Raw genomic sequence first — 22,131 nt, 5'->3', positions numbered from 1 at the left:
TTTTTCTTATCTCTTCCAAATCCCCATCCTCTCTTTTGTGGTTCCAAATGAGACTTGGGAAGGTAACCTATATGTGATTTTGACCCCTAAACTTATCAAAAATTCATATTTTCACATTCAAATATTAAAATGTTTAAACTCAACAGAAATTTTAAAAATGGAAATGTTTTCTGAAGTTCACTCTTATATAAATCTGAAGAGTTGGGAGCTCATTGTGTAAACTTCTGAAATTAAAAACGTATAATTTCATATTTGTAAGTTCAATTTTATAATTGATTCTTGCAACTAAACTTTTGAAATTTATAAACTTGTACACTTTATGACTGATTTATAACCAATTTTCGAATTTTCATGATGGTAAAAAACAGAATTCTAAAATGTAAAAGAGATTAACGGAGGCGTAAACGAGATTCTTGATTCTCAATTATCACCTCAGAAGCCACCAAAGCAACTGAACTAGTAGATTAGTGCTGTAATTTGACAAATGAAAGCAAACACATCGATTTAGTTTCTAAGAATAAACTAAACAAGTTCTGCAATACAAATTTCAAGCATTGATGTCACATATGATCAATAATGTTTTTAATGATTATCATAATGATTAGATGACACTTCATTCGCTAAAAAATATAAAATATTTTTAACCGAATCTTATCTTTTAATCATAAAATACCATTTCATATTTATCCCACTTAATAGAGTACTTAATAGAGTATTTCATAAATCGAATATAAAATAATTCATCATTTTAACACATTGGCCCAAAAAACAATCTCTTAAAATATTTAAAATACTTTATATTTTTTAATATCTAACTCTTAACAAAAGGAATATCTACTATAAGCGTTAGTTTTAATGAAAAAGATTATAGTTGCTTAATCATGAGTCGAGTCTGTATGAATATGGAAAATATTCTTGGCAGAGCGGTCCCCCATTCTCTTTAAATTGGTTCAATCAGATAGACATTAAAAAACATTATTTTAGCGAAAACCCTCACAACTAAATTATAGCAAACAATAGATCCTAGAAAACTAGATTATTCATTAATTGTACTGCAAATATAAAAACATTAAACAATGCACAGAAAGTCCAGCACGAAAAGATCCAATACTACGCATACATTTCCAGAACCTCGACAGAGGAATAAAAGAACCAATTTAGAAGGATAAAAGCGTGATCTCACCTGGTTTTTAATTATGGTAATATCTAGCTAGTTAGTTCTTTCTTTTCTTTCTTTCTTTTTTGACAACATAGCCAGTTAAAATTTATTCGTTTATAATTATAATTTCATACTGAGAAATGACTCCATCAACCAATTACATTTTGTAAAATTCAGACCAATTTAGAAGCTTCAAAATGTAGTGAGCATATATCTAAACCAATTTAGAAGTTCCATGTATCTATGTTACTGGAATGCTATTCAACATAAACAAAGCAAATAAAAGAAACATATGTAGTTAAAAAAAACAAAAGTAAAGAATATCAAGTTCACAACACAAGCATGCACAGCTATATTAGTTGCTATACGTAAGTACATTAGAAAACAGGAACAAGGTTTCAGTTATCAGCACAACAACTCCATATCCGTAAAACTGAACTGGAACAAGTCATATTCACAGAAACTAAGACAAACCAGAGACTTTTAATGGTCGCCTATGTTAACAACACTTAAGTGACCAGAGTTTTGATACCAAAGTAGTGAAATTCTTTACACAAAGTCATAGCTATAGCATATATTATTCATAGGACGGCCATTTTTAATCCTTTTATTGTTTTCTTTTTCTTTTTTCTTTCTTTGCAGCGTTCATGAGGACAAATTCATGTACAAAGACTAAAATTTCGAAATTTTGCTTTCACCAACAATGAACATTAGTAGATTTAAATTGAGGCTAATGATTAGCACCCACCACTTGCAGGTTCGATTGAACTGAGCAGGCCATTGCCTCTAAGTTGCATGCAGTGTTCTTCAGCATCAGCTCGAGCACAGATAATCACCACTGACAATCCATTGTAGTGAGCATCTAGCATGATATCATATGCATTATCAAGGGTCATCCCAGGAATGACCTTCATTAATACTTGTACAACGTATTCCCTTTTATTGAAGTCGTCGTTGTGCAATATTACACGATATGGTGGTGCAGATTTCCGTGATTTCCTGCATGTCTTAGAAAACCAGAATCAAATATTTTCTTTCACTAATAATTCTCTTTTCTTTAGAAATGAAGTAATAATAGATAGATAAATATGTCTAGTCCATAAGACAGGCTAAAAGTATAACAACAGCATAATATAATTATATAGGCTGCAGAAGTCTAATATATGACCAAAGTAAAATGTAATATAAAGTCTAATATAAATGTAAGAAACCAAAGTAAAATATATGACCAAACAACCCAAAATAAAAGCATTGACAAGAGAATCCTAATTTTCAAATTTAAAAATGAAAATCATATAAAAAAAACAACTAATAAATAAATACAGAACCATCTGCATAATCCACAATAATGGATCCCTCTAGTTTTTTTCCATTAGGAAGGTTAGGCATAAACAGCTATTCAAGTTTTCCGAACAAAAATCCAAAGTGTTTAAAATTAAAGGGGCTAAAGAAACAAGTAAAACAAAAGACAAATAATACATATTTGGCATCATCTAATCAAATGCAATCTCCAATCTTCCACAAGACAGTTTTACCAGCATAGAATGGCTTTTATAGCAAATTATCGCACACCTTGAATTATTGTTACCATTAAAACTGCAACATCGGAAGAACTCCTAACAAATTCCTGTTGTTAAACCATCGTGCTTCCTATATTTCTTCCTCTTATCAAATGGTTTCAATGTTTAGCCATTATATACACAATCCCCTAATACTTATAGTTAATAGAGTGAAGTTGTAAAATTAAGTCAGCCCCATCATAAATTTTTATTCGATACTTTCCACATCAAAATTTCTCTATACCTCAAATCAAATTCAGATTCACGGCCAGGAGTTCCCTTTTCAATAACCGGCTTCTCCAGCAGCCCTCCTTTGCCTGGTCCTGTTGCTAATACAGCCATGGGAATGCAAACATTGGAGCATGGTCCTTTGCAAAAAGAATATTTGTCCCCTGTACTGCAGTAAGTGTTCTTGAAGCACTCAATCAAACACAAGAATTCAACGTTTTATGTTCACCAAAAGTGATAAGGGTCAACAGATAACACAAATATAAGCAACTAAGCATGACTCTTGATTTATCTCATTTGTGAAAAAATGAGATATCTGTTAGTCTTCTGATACTTTTGTCCGATTGTTGTTAGTCAATTGCCGCCAGAATCACGCTTCACATTTCCAGCCACCAATTCTCCTACTGATTCTTTAGTAGAAGAATTTGTAGGCAGAAACAGAAATCTCCAAAAAGAAAATCTGCATCTGCCCAAGTCCTAACGCTGAAGTGATTTCTTAACATTTATTCCCAGATAAATAATCCATTCATTTGACAGCCGCTTGAAATGCCCAAATACTCTATCTCATATTCCCAGAGCGGGAGCTAAACCAGTTTTTACCATTCTTGATGGAGTAGCTTTAGTGGCCTGTCTGGTATGGTGAGAGAAGCAGAATACATTTCTGGTTCAAAAACAACGAGATATGTAATGTTTATAGTCATTATTATGTTAATCAATGCGTCGATTCTTTCCGATCACATTTTTTTACACAATAGAGGCACGAATATCATCTACACCGCACGAAAACATTCTTTTTTAAGTGTATTTCTTTACATTCTGTGTACGAGATGAACGGTTGGTTCTGACTCACTTCTAGTTCATTAAGGAATTTGACATCTGCGTATAAGTATAAATTCATTATGTAACCTTAATTCTGGAAAAGGGAGGAAAATAAGGAAAGATCAGTGAAAGTTTGTAAATCCAATTTTCTGAGATTATGCAGAGGTTGCTCTGCTCTATCTTCAGATTTATAGATTAACCTAAAACAACGGAGAGCCACTCGAATTGATGAAGCGAAGCTTCCTAAGTACTACTCCTGATGGATAGCAAAATAGTACTTGGCAGCCAATTATATAGAAAAACAAAAACTAACTTCCCAGCAAAAACGTTCCCAAAGTGGCGGAAAAATAACGCATGGTGATGCATAAGACCAGCAGGAGTAATTATTCGAAACGGCAGGTTCTGAAAGTGAAGTAAACTTGAACCAGAAAATTTCCAGCAACCGTGATAGACAACACTCGAAATCAAAGAGTAAAAGAGTAGAGTGCCAAAAGAGTCAAAATATTCAGAGAAGAAAGGCAAAAATGGGAGACAGAAGCGAAATCAAGAAAGTACCAGGCTTAGGGTTGAAGACGTGGTTGGGAGAGAGAGCCAATCTCCCACTCATAGCAGTCTCCATCTCTCTCCCCACTTATCACTCTCTCTCTCTCTTCGATGCCTCAGTTGGAAGGATATTGGTGGGAAAGACCAAAAGAGGGGGGAAAAGAAAAAGGACAACCGAAAAATATGACACGTGTCTCCCATAAGAGATATATCTCCTTGATCATTTTTCTCATTTTCTGTGGGTTGAATATCAGATTTGTTCGTCGGCCCAAAAAAATGTCAGATTTGTTTCCAAAAGCTTTGGGGTCTGTTGGGACAGTTTTCTGTTCCTTATAATAAAAAAATAAAAAATTTGTTTGATAATATTTGTTTAAAAATATTTTAAAAAATAAAAATAAAATATTATTATGGAAAATGAAAAAACAGAAACATCTTTTAAGTATTTTAAAATTATTATTCTAAAGAATAAAGAAGAATGCAAAAAAATATCAATTTTTATTATTTTTTTTTGTTTCAAAACATATTTTATAGAACATAAGTTCTTAAAATATTAAAATAAAAATAATTTTAAACATGCCTTTAATATCTTGTTAACTTTGGATTGGTGTAATTTTTTTTCCCTAAGTTTCAAAAATAGTGTAATATCATTATGTTTGACCAACATTTCACCATTAGTTGAATAATTTTGAGGATTAAGGGAAATTTTGTGTGAGAAATTTTGAGTAATTAATATCATAAACTTTCAATTGCCATAGTATTTTTAGATTATTAATATTAATATTTTTGGCAAAAAAAATAAAGATTATCAATATTCAATTTAGAAGAATGATTTGACAACTGATAATAGCCATAAAATCAAAAGACTTTGGGTTAGATTATAATTGAACATCACTAAGTCAAAATCTGGAATAAAAGCAACGCACACCTTCCATTTACCAACAATGGTTAACAAGTTTTTGTATTCTTCTGGTTTAAACATTGACAACTCAATAACATTATGTCAATTAAAAGTTTAAAATATCATTAGTTCCTTTAAAAAAATTTCAAAGCAAAATTTCCTTTTAACCCTAATGAAAATTAGTTAATTAATAATCGGTATTAGTCAAACATTGCTATAAGATGAGATTGTACTATTTTTAAGATTTTGGGAACATTGTGCTTATGGAAAATTATAGATATCAATTACTTATTAGGGTAACTTTATCCCTTTAACCTTATTCTATTCAATAATTTGATACTAAAAAATTATGAATTTGACCCCTTTCTATTCAATGTTTCGAAATCCGAACTAGACGTCAAACCTAAAAGAGCAACAAGTCATAATCCTCATAGTTGAATTGGTTAGATCAATGGTTGAACCAGTGACATAAAAAATAAATAAAGAATAATATTTATAAACACAAATATATAAATAAACATTAATTTATCGACTGTGCTTGAAATCTCAATACCAAAGGCTAGATGCTTAGATCACTGGAGTTGAAAATAGAGGCATGTCAGCACAAGTTTGTGATTTCAAAGCAAAATAATAGAGTTGGAGGCATGCCATCATATCATGACTCACGAAATTTCAATCTCAATGCCAAAGGCTAGATCACTAGAGCTAGAGGCAAAGGCTGGAGGAAAGATCAAAGATTCAGCCTAGGCTGTAGAGGAGAGATCAAAAATTAAAGTAGAGAATTAGAGATTAGAGAAAAGAAATCATGAATTTGAGTAATTAAGCGTAAATTTTTCTTTTTTCCCCCTTTAAGTCTCTAGACTGGGTTGATCCACTCTAATTTTCAAGTTACAATGAATTCTCTTAAATGTGAATGCTCAAGTGATTCAAATGATTGAACCAAACTATTTTGTAGAGTAATCGATGGTTAGACTAATCGATTTGATTTGAGTTTTAAAATACTAATAGGAGTAGCTGTATTGCAAATTGGTTAAGAGGAGAGGTAGGGATTGGAGGAAAATACCAAAACCAAACCATCTCAACAAATTAAACCTTTTTTAATTATTTATTATCGGTACAATTAATGCAATTAACTTGTTGGATAATTGTTTACTTCTAATTTTGAATATCTTATAAGTATTATTACACATAATTACCAATAATTATAGATTTACTTGATAATTACTATGATGACAAATTTTTAATTGACTGTTGAATTCAATATGTAATTATAAATAAGAATCAATTTAATTATTTAATTTTAAATATTAATTATGAAATTTAACAGTGATATATATATATATATATATATATATATTACAAAAACGTTTATTTGGTTCCACTGAATGAACCTTGAATCAGTTCTTTACCAATTCATTTTTAAAACAGTCATCACACTTTGACCCGGAAAAAAAAAAAAAAACCATCACCCAAATATATGCCCATATAAACGGGGGAAAGGGCAACCTATGCCACAGTATCTAGCTAGCAAACTTGCATTGCGTTGTTAACATTAATTCTTATAACAATATAAAGCCTCCTGCATGGTTCTTTACGGTTCATTGGCAAAATAAATAATCACAAGGCTAAACTATCTGCAATTTGAAACTCAACCTATCTCTAAAACTGCCACGTGATCAATTTTTTCAACAGCATTCTGAGGTTCAGACTCATACATCATGACTCTCATATAATCTTAGCATAGATTGTGGAGGAACAATATGCAGAACGGAGCTAACTCATGAATCCCCCTCCACCCATGTTGGGTGCACCTTGCGATGATACCTGTCCCTGAGATACCAGTTGTGACCGTCCCGGACCTTGAACTTACGCTGCTTGACTCATCCCTGCACCAACCATTTGCTGTTGCTGAGGAATCTGCTGCTGATGTTGCAGTTGCTCAAGTTGAGGAGGCTGCTGCTGCGATTGCATCTGCTGATGCTGCTGCTGTTGCATTTATTGCTGCTGCTGGCTGGACAATCGTGGGTTAATTACCACCGTGTCCTGTTGCATAGCAATTTTCAGAGAAATAGTGGAAGTGTAAACAAGAAGACACCACTATATTCAATTACTATTGAACTTGCATAACCAAATCTAGCTTCCAAATTTGAGCCACTTTCGTCCTCCTTAGCCACTACCTCCACTGACGTCAAGCTCACCAGATCTGGGCCAAGGAGGGAGCGGGATTTCTCTCTGGCTCACTAAATCTAAAGTTCAAGGCATGCCAATGATGAGGAGCTCACCAAATCTGATCTTCCAAAGGACGCCGACGATGAGCAAGGAAATGGAAGGGAGAGAAGATGTTAGGGAGCCAGGGGCGCTGATCCTCCAGCAAGCGATGGCAACACGACGAAAACAGATGGGGTAGAGGGCCTTGGTCTGAAAATATTCAATCTCAGGACTAATTTTCCAATACTGGTGGGATGGTGGTATTGGGTAATCCCACATAGATGGGATTGGGATTCAATTTCTCATTACCTTGTACCAAACATAAAAAGTTGGTACTAGCCAATCTCAGTCTTAGTCCCACCTCACCAGTCCTCATATGAAACAGGGCCTTGGTGCAGAGATTTAGGTTGGTTTTTGACTATAGAGGAAGGTCGAAGTTTAGGTTGCACAAGCACGCATGCCAGGTATCCTGCCCTTCGTGAATGGGGATTCAACAATGTTCTTTCAAAATATAAGGTGCAAGTATAGTAATGTACTGCATAAATAAAGAATATTTTACATGATACAACATTTTTACAACAATAAAAAATAGATAATGACCGTTCTGCATATATAATCAAACCAAAGGTCAGTTGCCTGTTGATAGTGTCATGATTGTGCTTTCATCACAACCAAGTTGGTCACATAACAAGTTTGAAAATAGGTGTGTCCAAGCTTTATAGTTAACTCATCTCCAGGGCAAGAGAAGAGTAGCTCAACTTCTATGCTTACTACAGTGTAAATAGCATTAAATGGAAGCATCAACAACTAATTGAAAAGTACTCACTCGAACTCTCACGACAGTATAATAATGAACACAATGTTGCATGTACCTTAAAATCGGCATACTTCAAAGAAACTCAGAAATTCTTTTGATGTGTGAGCTAATTGATTACGGAAAAAAGTGTGGATTTCATTCATCCCTATTCCCATGAAAGAGAAGAAAATTTAATGTTCAAGAGGCTTGAGTTTAGAGTTTCTCACCACAGGAAAAAGCATCCCAATCAAGCAGCAGGCATTGCTAGAGACAGATAGTAGCAACGTCTGTGAGGGTAATTGGATAACGGCACACTGAAATGATGGGGAAAAAAAACAAAAGAAATTCAGCACCAGGATAAGCATACCAAAACCAAGAAATATAAACGGTCCATCCAGACAGATTATAATTTCAACCACAAATAAGTTCATATTAAGTAGATGATTACAGCCACCTCTTATTTTTGTGGAGTTGAGTTGTAGTGGAGAATTTAAATTATAGCAGAGGAGAGCCCCGTTGAGCGCTCTCTCTTTTCCTTTCCTTTCCTTTGCTCAGTTTTTTATTTTTTAATTGATCTAGGAGGGAGATTTTATTTTAGGGTTAACGAGCATTTTTGCTTTTCACTATTCGCTCAGAAACATTTGGTATTCTAAACTTTCAAGTGGTGCAATGTCCCTCCTCCACTTTTGAAAATTGTGCATATATAAAAAGGGACCTCAAAGAACACTTAGTCGATATCAATTTTCTTATAGAATACATATTTGTAATTTTATGGGTTTTTTTTTATAAGTTTTGAGATCCTTTTCTTGAATATTTTAGACCACCTAACAGTCAAAGTTATTTTTTTTAACACCAAGGTGCCCAATGCACCATTTTTAAAAGTTGAACAAGAAATTGCACCACACGAAAATTTAGGCCTAAGTGAATAGTTGAAGGAAAAAAATTCTCTTTAACCCTTTATTTTATGCCCCCTTCTGCACTTCTCTTCTTTTTCTAGTCAATTCTTCTTCTACTTACTCTAAAAAGAAAAACACAGGAAATGCTGCCCGTTTGTGTTCTATGAGTCTCATAAGTATGCCCTGCCCGCGTTCTCCTAATTCAAGTTTACAATAACTATCCCTTTACATGCAAACAAACAAAGAATACCCACAAAACAAGCTCGTAGCATATGCAGGCAGCAGGCACAAAACTTACAACAGTTGCAATCCTTCAATGAAACAAGTAAATTATCCATCCTCATTCAGCATCTCAAAAATGGAGTTTGAACTAACACAGATAATTATACAAAGTGTGATTTACAAATTTTGAGCAACTGGTTATACACTTGTGATCCCAACTTATATCTGGTAACAAAACTTTCTAGTTCATTGCCTAGACAAATTTGAAATCATTGTATTCAAGACATTGATAAACTGCAACTTTTAAACACAGATAATGAACCATACAATTTCAGTGCATATCATAAACTCACATATAAGGTTCACTTTATCAATTGGTTATTTTTTCCCACTAATAATTAATATATGGCATATGGGACATCATAAACTGCAATATGGGACATGCCATTCTTTTTAGGGGAGGAATGCAGAACAAAGTTGAGATTAATATAAATAATTACTTTCAAAGATAACATCATGCAGACAGAGTCATAGTTCCATGTAATCTAAGATATTATATTTTTAGTGAAGTGATTTCTTTTTTTAATCTTCAAATTTAATTGATTGGAGATCCTCCCATTATAACAGCTACATTTTATCTTCTTTCTAGTGCGAGGCTTATCAATTAATGATATTGTTGCAGATTAGAAGAAGAAATTAAAGAAAAGGGAAACAAAAACTAAGATGCACTGATAAATTACCAGCTTCTTTTCCTGAAGCTGAGCAAGAAACCCATGCGGGTTCAAAGCCCGAAAAACTAGGAAATCTGCCTTCCCAACGTATTGCCTTTTGTCAAAACATTGTCATGTTAGAATATCTACAGAGTAATGTCTGAACACATACAGCCACACACTCTAACATGAATGAGCAAGACCCAAGCTGAGCACAAAAAAGAAATTACTGGTTATTCATGTGGTCTTGAGATATAAGACGATCTATTCGCATTGTGTGTCGCCAGTCTGATGCAAGCCTGGGACCCATAAAAAGCAGTCATTAACTTTTCATAATTAATGCCAATTTAGGTCAATATAGGTGACAATTTAAAGCAACTGTTGATGATTTAGGCCAGGAAGACACTTAGGAAAATCCCATACTGCTTCAGCCATATTGATATAAATTTGGAGCAAATGATGTGTCATGAAAAAGTTAAATATTTCGTATGTCTTAAGGTAATTTACTATGAAGAAATGGGAGAAATGTCGACCCAAATAGTTACAATCACTTCCATTTGCACATAATACAGAATACTCATGCACACTTTGCTTTGTTAAAAAAACATGTTCTTTAGATCAAGAATATATAACTTGTATAGGCAACCCTGAAATGGATTTCATAAATCACTAGAATTATAACTAAAGTGGGATACCAACTAAAATTAATGTGTGTGTGTGTGTGTGGGACTATTGAGTAATTATTGTACATTATTAGTCTTTACTCTATTGTCTTCTCTCCACTTATACACACACACACTACGGTATCTCACATGAATGATAAGAGAAAATATTTTCTCTTCTAAAATCTACATGGTATCGGAGCCTCGTTTCACTCAAGACTTGTAAGCCTGTTATTTCACACACATTTGAATTCTAAAATGGGATTGACTAGCTATAATAGGGACTTGTATGCACCACACTGTTTGAAACTCGAAATCTAGACTGGTCCTAATTGGAAGAACAAGTACTTGGTGTTTGGGACATGGTTGATATGAGGAGCTTGTGGACTCACATTTGAAGAGGAGGTTGTTAGGTTATCCAAATATGAGTGAACTTAAGCGGATATGGTAAATCCCACATCAAATAAAGTTGGACCCAATAACTAATATAAAATAAAAAGAAAGGATACATAAACTTGAGCCTATTAAGATGTGGTGTCCTTTCATAACTCTTACTCATTTCTCCTCTCACCCCGTTTTCGAGCTCTATTGTCTTCTCTCCAGTTGTATATAATTATACATATGTATGTATATGCTATCACATCTCACATGAATGATAAGTGAAAATATTTTCTTCTCTAAAATCTACATTGAGTAGTAGGGGCTCTTGTCACTTGAGCAAGCGGTTAGGAGTTCAAATCTCTTTCCTTGTATATGTTAAAATTTAGTTAGAAGAGATCTTCCATTTTCCCTTGAGACTTCAAAAGAGATAATCCCTATTGTTCATAGAGCCTACTCCTTATACTTGTTAAGGATAAAAAAACTCAAGTGAGGAGGTTAGAAGTTTGACCTTTTCTATTCCAAGTCCCAAAATCAAAAACTCTAGGAATTTATTGATTTTCGTGGATCAGTAGAATAAAAACTCAAAAGTTAGCTTCTCAAGATGCTTGTTAATAATGGTTACCCTGTTGTTGGCCAAAAAAAAAAAAAAATTAATGGTTACCCACTACCAAAAGCATGGTTCTAGGGAAATCATCATCTAGTAACTCAAACTTTTTGAAAAACCAAGTAAGCCATCAAGGCAGCAGGAGTCAGTAATTTCTTTAATGCAGAATCAACTTAACGACCCATAAAGAAAAGAATATTGGATTAACAGTTTTAGAAAGTCTAACCACTGAAAATGATCCTTAGACTTCATGAAGAAAGAATAAATAAAGGGCAAATAGTGATAAAGGACTGCTGGAGAAATTTTATATCAATCAAGGACTAGTTGTTATCAAAATCTGAATGGAAAAAATCCCTAATGGATTGTTATTAATTTAAAATAAGTTGTAAAAATCTAAATTGATACTTATTGATAGAAGACTAACTTAAATCAACAAGTATCCATTCAATTTTTGACAAGAAGTAATCCTTCATTTATATAAATTTCTTTCAACAGTCCTTAATTGATATTTTTTCAAGAATAAAACTTCCTGAACTTACAATTCAGAAGCTGAAAAACTCCGATAACCCTGCCATGAAGAAAGTATTCATAAAATTAATTCATGCCACAAAATTACAGGAATTACCAAGGAATGAAACTGAAAATGAATAAGATTATTGCAATGGTCAAGTAAGGAGATCTAAGATAAAATGAATAGAGAAGTCAGATAGATAATTATCAAGTTTTGCGATCATACCACTAGTGTGGTGATAAATACGGGCTGTCCTTGTCTTTGCCCAGATAAACTCCCCTGCATGAATTGCAACAATTAAGAATATAAAACTTATGCAAAAGCATGCAAGAATAACAATGGGAAATTGATAGAGCCCATCATTATTTTACTAAGACATATCAAAGGAAGTCAAAGGGGAAGAATGACTCTAGTAGAATAATGGTAACTAGTCCAGAGGTTTATCCTTCGGTCTCTAGACGTAAGGAACAGTAGCGTGTGATCTTTGGCCATAATTAAGATCTTTTGGGAGGTATGGGCTAGGGGGCAAGCCATGCTGTCCATGCTGTGGGTATATTTTATCTTTTTGCTTGTATTGAGGGGGTATCTTGTAAGAGAATGGAGAGGATAGACTGGCCTCTCGAATGCCAGAAGGAGTGAACCCTCTTGTGAGGTTTGAGCTTGTAATGTTGTTACTTTTGTGATCATTCAGGAGAGATAAGGTTTTGGCTAGAATCAGAGGAAGACTTGTAACTCTAATTCAGTTTCTCTCAATTTATTAATATCAAAACCTCAGCATTTTCCCCTCATTTATTGTTATTATTGTCTTTGTTGCTGTTTCTGTGGAGATATTGGTTTGGGTCTTATTAGAAATTTTCATGACTTATGCTTTGGAGCACTTCCTACTTATCATTTCATGATTTACTATTATTTATGGTTACAGCCACTGGACAACATAGAATTGATTTATAGAATTTTAGAAAATAAAGAGATAATTTCAATGAGATTAAAGCAGAATTGTAAGGGCATATTAGATATAATGAACCACAATAGAATAAACCAAGGTTTCCAAAAACAAACGAAACTGACCAATTCAACTAATCAAATCGAGAACCATCTTTGAGTCTAGTTTAGTATACTTCAAACAAGCAAGTCAAAGACTAGATAACCTGATCAAAAACTAGCATGACCAATTAGAACTGAGCCAATTTTTTTTTAAAGAATGCTTACATTAAAAGACAAAAAGACTAAGTTATTAAAAGACAAAAAGACTAAGTTGGGTCTCGTACAAAAACGTTTGGCCAATTGAAGCTCACAAGAGCTTCCACTGCACACCACTCCTTGCCTGATTGCCTCCCATTGCTTCCTTTTATAGAGTACCCTATCCCTTCCATCTTTCATCCCCACATGATGTGTGATTCACTTCTTACCATAGCACGCTCCTCCAGTCCTTGTTTTGCCCACAACTTCTTTTTTCTATTTTTATCTCATCTTAGGTGATTTTTTTGTCAATTTTCATGACTTTTTTATTGATAATGGAAAATATATTTCATATTTGTACTTCATAGTATTTATCTATATTTTTTCTTGATCAAAATATTTTAAATTTCAGTTTAAATTGGCCTACAAAAAAAGCCTGATGATCATAGCTTGAAAGAACAAAAAACATTTTAGTTTTTCTCTCCAATATAAATTTCTTTTTAATAATTGATCTTTGATTAGTTTAACTACGCCTGTTTTATAGCCAATCTCAAACCCGAACAAAAGAGGAGGGTTGTGTCAAACCCTCAACAGCCAACGTAAAACTTTGTTGAATTACACATGGATATAGACAATAGATGTTTTTGTGCTAATGCTAGGTTGTTGCTCGTAAGTAACGTGCAAGTGCAGTGATAAGTAAATTAAGGCCGCTGCATTGACGCCCGAATGTAGTGTTAAATGAGCAAGGGCTACCGCGTTATTTTGGATGAGTGCAGCTAAAGAAGTTAGTCCATGTGAGCAAAATCAGACTTAGTACTTGGAATGTTGGAACCTTGACTGGTAAATCTATGGAAGTGGTTGGAGTTATGATTCAAAGAAAAGTTAATATCTTGTGTCTGCAGAGACTAAATGGGCTAGTGAACAAGCTAAGGATATCTAAGGTTTCAAACTCTGGTATACTGCAAAAGTAAACACACGCAATGGGGTGAGTATCATTATCGATAAGGAGTGGAAGAACGTAGTAGAAGTTAATAGAATTGGAGACAGAATTATTTCCTTAAAAATGATCATCGGACGAGAGACTATCAATATTATTAGTGCTTATGCACCTCAAGTTGGGACAGAAGCTAGTCTTAAAGAACTATTTTGGAAAGACTTAGAGAGGTTGATCGAAAGTATACCACATAATGAAAAGATCTTTATTGGAGGAGACTTTAATGAATATGTCAGGAGAGAGGCAGGTCATTATACGAGGGTGCATGATGGTTTGGGTTTTAGGGAACTAAATAACGAAGGACAACACATCCTTGATTTCTCTTTGAGGTATGGTTTCAAGATTGCTAATACCTGTTTCAAGAAGAAGAATGAGCATCTCATCACTTGTAAAAGCAGAGCTTCAAGATTACAGATTGATTTCTTTTTGGTGAGGAACGCAGATAGAAGACTCTGTAAAAATTGTGAGGTGATTTTTAGGGATGTTGTTACGACACAAAACAGGGTCCTTGTCCTTGATGTATGTATTATGAGTAGAAACCAAAAGCATTGACAAGTAATAACTCTAAGGATTAAATGGTAGCAATTAAAAAGTGAAAAGGGAGAAATTTTCAAGAGAAATCTCTTGGCCAAAGGAATTTGGGAGTCTTGAGGAAATGCTAATACCTTGTAGGAAGACTTGGCTGTGAAAGTAAGGAAGGTTGCAAAAGAAGTTTTGGAAGAATCAAGAGGTTTTGATCTGAGAAATAAGGAGTCTTGGTAGTGGAATGACAGTGTACAGGAAAAAATCAAGTATAAGGAGGAGTGTTTCAAAGCCATTCATTTGTGAAATAATGATGAAAATTGAAAAAGGTATCATATAACTAAAAGGGAAACTAAGAGGGCCATGAGCGAAGCTTGCTATAAAGCATTTGAAGAGTTTTATAATGTTCTTGGAGCAAGGGATGAAGAATGAAAAATTTATAAGATTGCTAAGAGTAAGGAAAGAAAATCAAGAGATTTAGAACAACTAAAGTGTATAAAGGATGAAGAGGAAAGTGTTTTGGTCATATATAATGATATTAAAGACAAATGAGAGACATACTTTTCTAACCTTTTCGATGATGATGGGGGTTCATCAGTTAACTTAGAATATTTAGTAACTTCTGAAAGAAAGCAAAATTTGTCATTTTTTCAAAGAATACGAGCATGGAAAGTGAGAGAAGCTCTTAAGAAAATGGCAAATAGTAGAGTTAATGGACCTAATTGTATCCCTATTGAAATGTAAAAATGATTGGGTGAAGAAGGAGTGCGGTAGTTAACCAAGTTATTCAATAAGATACTACAATCCAAGAGAATGTCGAACGATTGAAGGAAAAACAACTTAGTTCCTACTTATAAAAATAAAAGAGATTCATAATTGTGCTAACTATAAAGGGATTAAACTTATGAGTCATACTATGAAATTATGAGAAAGAGTGATTGAGCATAGGTTGAGATTGAAAACTGGGATTTCAGAGAATCAGTTTAGCTTCATGCCAAGAAGAATGACTACATAAGCAATTTATCTACTAAGGGAATTAATGAAAAAGTATCAATGTAAAGGCAAAGATTTACATATGGTTTTCATTAATTTGGAAAAAGCTTATGATCATATATCAAGAGAAGTACTTTAAAAGGCTTTGAAAAAGAAGGGTGTCCGGGTTGCCTATATTCGAGCTATACAAGACATGTATGAGGGGGCAACAACTAGTATAAGAACGCTTGATGGTGAAACAGAAGATTTTCCTACAAAGATTGAATTGCATCAAGGATTATCTTTAAGTCCTTATTTGTTTGCTCCAGTCTTAGACGTTTTGACTGAGCATATTCAAGAGAAAATTCCTAAATACATACTTTTTGCGGATGACATAGTTCTTATTGTAAAGACAAAAGAAGAGATAAATTGTAAACTTGAATTATGAAGGAAGACTTTGCAGTCAAAAGATTTCCACCTGAATAGGAGTAAAACAGAATATTTACATTGTAATTTTGATAAGGGGTGAGTGAGTAGTAACTTGAAAGTGAAGTTGGGTGATCAGACCATACCTCAAGTGAAAAAGTTTACATATTTGAGAGCGATTATTCAACAAAATGAGGACATTGATAGAGATATTACACATAGGATACAAGCGGAGTGGTTTAATTAGAGAAAGGCTAAAGGAGTTATTTGCGATCGTAAGGTACTTGATAAGTTTAAAGGAAAGTTTTATCAAACTGCTATAAAACCAGCAATTTTACATGGTAATGAATGTTGGGCTTTGACAAGATAGCAAGAGCATAAAGTTGGAATGACACAAATGAGAATGTTAAAATGGATGTGTGGATATACACGTAAAGACAAAATTCGAAATGAGCGAATATGGAAAAAAGTGAGCATGGCACCTATTGAAGAAAAAATAGTAAAAAATCATTTGAGATAGTTCGAACATATACAAAGAAGACCACGGGAGGCACCTATGAAGAGAGTGGAACAGATGACTTTAAGCCCTGTCAAGAAGAATAAAGGAAAATGAAGAGAACACTTTTGAAAGTTATTGGGCGAGACCTTTTAATTAACAATATTTCTAAAAACTTAATAAATGATAGATCAAAATGACATCATATAATCCATGTAGCCGACCCTACCTAGTGGAATAAGGCTTATTGTTGTTGTTGTTGTTGTTGTTTGTATGATATTTTAGTTACTATTTGCCTTTAAAATGTTTGTAAATGATCATCCGATGTATATATTTATACTTATAATCATATATTTCAATATAAAATTAAAAATGTGTTAATTTATGATCAATCGGTTCAACTAGTGAACCCATGAACCATTATCTCGACCAGTTCAATGACTGGTTCAATTTCTAAAGCCTTGGTATAAATACAAGATAATAAGAATTTTCAGCAATATTTTTCCTCACCTCTTAGCAAATGATATTGTCCATTCCATAATGTCAACCACCCATAATTTACCAGAGAATAAGGTAGTACAAGTTATGACCATTGCATTACATGGGGAAAATAAAAATTGAACATGGTGGCAAAGCAAAAAAGATATAATGCAACCTACAATACAGACATTTATGATATGTAATTACTAAATAGTGATAATGATAATCTAACATAATGTAGGCAAGAAGTGAAGACACACCAGAGGATTTAGAAAGGCCATCCATCTAAGATATATAAACTGAATTTATCAACATCCAATATTCTCTTCAAGAAAAAGATACTAGCGGAAAAACAAAGACATGATCCAACAGAATCGGGAATTGACAAAACTATGGTCTACCTTAGTGAACCATAACAGAGAAGGCAACCATTGCAACTAAAATGAAAATTGCAGTTTGCAATAACAGCCTTGATTTTTCTAAATTAAACACTTAATTTCGTATCAAATAACAGTTTCGAATTAGATGGTAAAAATTGATTAGCAGTAATACTTCAAAAACATACTCCAATCATGCTATAACTCAAGTTTAAGCCTTACAAGGGATAAGTGACAAATTATTCTTATCAAATATAAAGAAACTGATGAAAAATGCATGAGGCTCAACTGATGCTGGACAAAATTCATTGTAGAGAAAATGGTAGGATTTCATATGCCATGCCAATTAGTCTAAAATATTCCCAAGAAAAGAGGAAAATGCATGAAAGTAAAAGCTTAAGAGGCAAAATTACAAGGATTAAAAAGGGATCAAGACAAACCTCCCAAACCTTCACATATTTTGATTGTGTAGATTGCAGAGCACCTGAGGTCTGTTGCTGTAAAGGCATATTAGCTGCTGCATTATTCACAACAAGTAGTTGCATCCCCTGTTGTGCTTGCTGAGACGTTCTGGGAGTAGGAATTGTTATACCAGTGCCAGAAGAGACAACTAATGGACAAAGGCCACTCATCACATTTTGGTTCATGTAAACTCCCATTGAAAAGAGCATGTTAGTTGTGATGTCACATTTAATGATGAAACACATTTTACCCTCGGTCTTCAATTCGATGGAGAGTTGGAGTTAATTTCGAACCATGGAAGAAAGAGCTTTACCTAATCCTCACTACTCTTGAGTGCGAAGTCTAAGAGTAGTATCAATCCTAAGAGTAGCATTATGGTAGAAAATATTCCCATCCCAAAAACTGAAGTGAATCCTAACACAAGAGGAGACACCAATGCAAACAACACAAATGGGAAGGACTTGACGATCTAAGTACGGATGAAGAAACCAAGTAGTAAACCAATGCTAGATCTTTACCTGCAAAGTGAAGATAATTCAAAAAAGAAGAGCAAGGTAATCCTGATGATTCTAAACCAATAACTGAAGTTGATAATCTTGATCTTCCCATTGCTCTTTATATCCTATAGATAAATTTGCATCTTACAAAACCCTTTTGCCTCAATATTATGCTTTCACCATTGATCTTGATAGAATAAAGATGCTGTATGATATTGAGGCTCTTACAATTTCTAAGTTGAGAAAAGCTCTTTGAAAAAGATGAAAGACCTAAAAAAGAATGGCATATGGGAAGAAGTAGATCTTCCTCAAGGAAAGAAACTCATGGTAAAATATAACTTGGATAGTACCAATACAAGGTAAGACTAGTACCATGCAACAAGCTTCCCCATACTAGAGGCGCTACAAATACCAAGTCCTCCCTGAAACTAAAGCTTCCAACATCATCTTCACATAATTCCCTGCCATATCCTATGCTCTAATAACAGTAAGAGGAAGCATATAAGTGGGCTCAACAACACATCTTAACCCAAAACCTTAATGCTCGATGTTATGAGTCCTTTCACTTATATACATATATATATAACTCAATTCTGTTCGATGTTGAACTTTCCACATCAAATCAAGTCCACTTACACTTCACATATCCTAACAAATCTTGTTGTCCTTAGAAGCCAATCTAGATTTGCCTCTTCATTAGCTTGATGTTAAGAATGTCTTCCAAAATGATAATTAAAAGGAAGAAGTATAAATGACATTTCCTCCTAGTTTTAATGATGAAAGGAGAACCTAGGTCTATAGGATGAAAAATCATCTTCTTTGATGCAGAGACACATACAAAACAAACCACTTAATTAGCTAAGGAAATGAACCTGGAAACACGCAAGAAGATCTCCAAAGGAAACTAAAGGCAATATATTATCGTAGTATATGCTATGGCCTTAAACCTTCCTAAAAAACCTAGGCATTGCACATCAATGATGCTACCATAGGGGCACTGCAGTCAATTCATGTCTTTGTAAACTGTCATTTCACCCCCAAAACCATTCATATCAATAAAAGAAGCTGAATGTAGTGCAAAATCGTATATTTGAGATCTAAGATTGTCTGATGTGTTCAATCGATGCCAAAGGATTATACAAGTGTCAAGCAAGCAAGTCTATTGATATACACATAATTAGCATTTATAACGATCTTTGATAAGCGATGCATCTGCTAAGCTTATAATCAACCTTGTGGCATAGAAGTCAGTACTGTACCGGTAACTGGTGCAACAGGGCCTGCATCCACCTTCACAGGGCTTTGATTTGAAGGTAGAGTTGTGATTCCAGAACGACTCAAAGCAGAACAGGCTTCCCTGAAACTTTCAGATATTAAAACAAGAAAATTGGAGTTTTTTATATCAACAAGTGGACCTGCTGCACAGCTGTTTCGCTTCCCCTACGTTGCCAAAGGGATATAGTCAACACCTTGAAGAGCTCAAAAGCTAATTTCATTTGCATGCTAAATTTAAAAATAAACATTAAAAGGAGGGAGACTAGCAAATAGTTCACTAAATATGCCCTACTTTTGCTTTACAAATATGAGCATCAACTTTACTAAGTTATCAGATCATGCTTGTGGTATGAGTGGCTTACATTAGACAAAGTATCTGATATCTCGTCCTTTGAAAATAAAATACATAATTCTTTTGTGAAAAGAGTCATAACCCATCCTTACCGCATTGTAAATGACTTTAACTTTGGGGAGCTGCTTTGGACAGATAACAGATAGAGAGACAGAACACTGCATACAAAAGATTACATTCCAGAGATAAGGGAACAATGAAAGAGACAGACAACCATTTTTTTTTTTAAAGGAATACCTGAGGAAATGCTTTAGCAACAGCTTCAGCATCATGTAGACGATTCCCTGTATCTGATTCTATGGTTTCACCTTGATCTAAATTCTGCAGGCGCGGTACATAAACTTGTGTCGGCACAGGGTCGGGATTACTTGCTGCAACAAGAATGCAGTGCTTTTGCAAGTTCACATTCTGTTGACTTCGGCTTCCATTTTGACAAGTGGGGAACATCTGAGAATTTGAACATTTTGTCATGAATAAGATTCCAAGTTTTCAAAAAGAAACCCTTGACAATTTTAAATAATGCATTTCAATATATTAATTATTATAGAAGACTCGTTTGCAAGACGACAAAGTGAAAAGCAACCCTAACAATTAAATCTAGGTACTCTTTACATGCAGTAAAGGTCATCCAAAACAGCAAAATTATAGATTAGCCCGAGCCCTTACAAACCACCTATTAAGTTTTAATAAGGACATATCATATAGCAAATAAAATACAACAAAATAACAAGTCTCTCAATACCTCCCACAATAATCAATCAAATTCATAATAATATTGCACAATTATATAATATTACAAAATTTATAATTTTCTCAATAATCACCTAATTAACATGAAGTAACACTAATCACAAATTAAAAGCATGGTTACCTTGTGGCTTTTTCAATAAATTATTCCTTACAATTTCTCTCCCACCACAATCTTCACCAATAATACAATCTACAAATAACATATTATTTATAAATATTAGTTTCAATTTTTGAAACTAATATAAAATAATTCTAATAATAGAATTAAAAATATAACATAATTCCTAATCTCAATCTTAATACAAATCTAGAGTTAATACTATTAAGTAAAATTTTTAACTCCTCTTTTAATTATCAATAAACATTAATAATCTAAAAATCAACTTCTAAACTAATTTCTATTATCAAAATTTTCTTTTATTTCATAAATTCGCACCTAAAATATTCAAAAATTAAAATTAAGTCTCTAGCTTAGAATCATAATCTTATAGCCATAATAATTCATTTCTCATCCCAAATAATCATCTAAACCTCAATAAATCAACATATATTTTTAGATAAAAAAAATCTAGTCTATGATTTGATCCATAAGCCATAAATTTAAAGATCATCAACAAATTTATACTCTAGAACATTTATTATACTACTAAGAACCTTAAAAACTATATTTATTCAACATAAATTCATCCCTCTTTCAAATCTTAAATTTTTCACCATCACAAAATCAAAAACTGAAGGAGCTAGATGAATAAGAAAAATTTTCAAAACACTTATTTAATCTTGAAAAGTTTGAAATCTCACCCTAATTATCCTATTAAGAAGTCTCACCTTTAAAACTTAAACACGCTGCGTTGATGAACTTGATCACAGTCGCTTACTCTGTTTGTGCGCGAAAGAGAAGTGAGAAGAGAAGGAAAATGAAAGGGAAGAGGACATTTGTTGTTTTTTTAAAAAAAACATGTGGGTCCCACATTTCCTTTTTTGCTTTCCTTTCCTTCTTTTTATATATCTATGTATATCGCACTTACGCCGAAAGCTCCATTCCTCCTCCTCTTTTTATTATTATTATTATTTTATATGTATGATCATTGCATGCGGACACACCGAAAGCTGGTCTCTTTTTCTTCTTTCTTCCTTCCTCTTTCTCATACCT

At 33.5% G+C, this 22,131-nt stretch overlaps 2 protein-coding genes across 11 annotated transcripts in view; both read right to left on the bottom strand.

The window, feature by feature from the left end:
- Window positions 1–1,561: 1,561 nt before the first annotated feature.
- Window positions 1,562–4,444, bottom strand: LOC129321588 (ATP-dependent Clp protease adapter protein CLPS1, chloroplastic-like). 2 transcript variants are annotated; one of them, XM_054967420.1, is made up of 3 exons: window positions 4,321–4,444; window positions 2,963–3,110; window positions 1,562–2,158 (listed from the first exon to the last, which is right to left on the bottom strand). In XM_054967420.1, the coding sequence occupies exons 1-3, from the start codon at window positions 4,382–4,384 to the stop codon at window positions 1,897–1,899; spliced, it is 474 nt and encodes a 157-aa protein (XP_054823395.1). In that variant the 5' UTR covers window positions 4,385–4,444; the 3' UTR covers window positions 1,562–1,896. The 2 variants fall into 2 exon arrangements, with proteins under 2 accessions (XP_054823395.1, XP_054823396.1); XM_054967421.1 differs by having other exon boundaries at window positions 2,963–3,086; window positions 4,321–4,432.
- Window positions 4,445–6,701: 2,257 nt separating this feature from the next.
- Window positions 6,702–22,131, bottom strand: part of LOC129322649 (mediator of RNA polymerase II transcription subunit 25-like) — a 79,551-nt gene continuing 64,121 nt past the window's right edge. For 5 of the 9 annotated variants that reach the window (XM_054968967.1, XM_054968964.1, XM_054968962.1 and 2 more), the window contains 10 exons: window positions 20,466–20,675; window positions 20,321–20,386; window positions 19,861–20,041; window positions 18,083–18,252; window positions 12,422–12,475; window positions 12,225–12,253; window positions 10,269–10,337; window positions 10,069–10,153; window positions 8,438–8,524; window positions 6,702–7,249 (listed from right to left, as the gene is read on the bottom strand). In XM_054968967.1, coding sequence (XP_054824942.1) covers window positions 7,202–7,249; window positions 8,438–8,524; window positions 10,069–10,153; window positions 10,269–10,337; window positions 12,225–12,253; window positions 12,422–12,475; window positions 18,083–18,252; window positions 19,861–20,041; window positions 20,321–20,386; window positions 20,466–20,675 — 999 coding nt within the window. In that variant the 3' untranslated portion in view covers window positions 6,702–7,201. Of the gene's footprint in view, window positions 7,250–7,488; window positions 7,950–8,437; window positions 8,525–10,068; window positions 10,247–10,268; window positions 10,338–12,224; window positions 12,254–12,421; window positions 12,476–18,082; window positions 18,253–19,860; window positions 20,042–20,320; window positions 20,387–20,465; window positions 20,676–22,131 lie in introns of those variants that run through there. The other 4 variants (XR_008596268.1, XR_008596267.1, XM_054968966.1 and 1 more) reach the window with 4 other exon arrangements.

The sequence above is a fragment of the Prosopis cineraria genome, unplaced genomic scaffold, assembly GCF_029017545.1.
Source record: "Prosopis cineraria cultivar Desert tree isolate PC_DT_omini unplaced genomic scaffold, ASM2901754v1 PC10, whole genome shotgun sequence".
In the NCBI taxonomy this organism is placed as follows: Eukaryota; Viridiplantae; Streptophyta; class Magnoliopsida; order Fabales; family Fabaceae; genus Prosopis; species Prosopis cineraria.
This window is presented reverse-complemented; position numbering and strand designations above follow the sequence as displayed.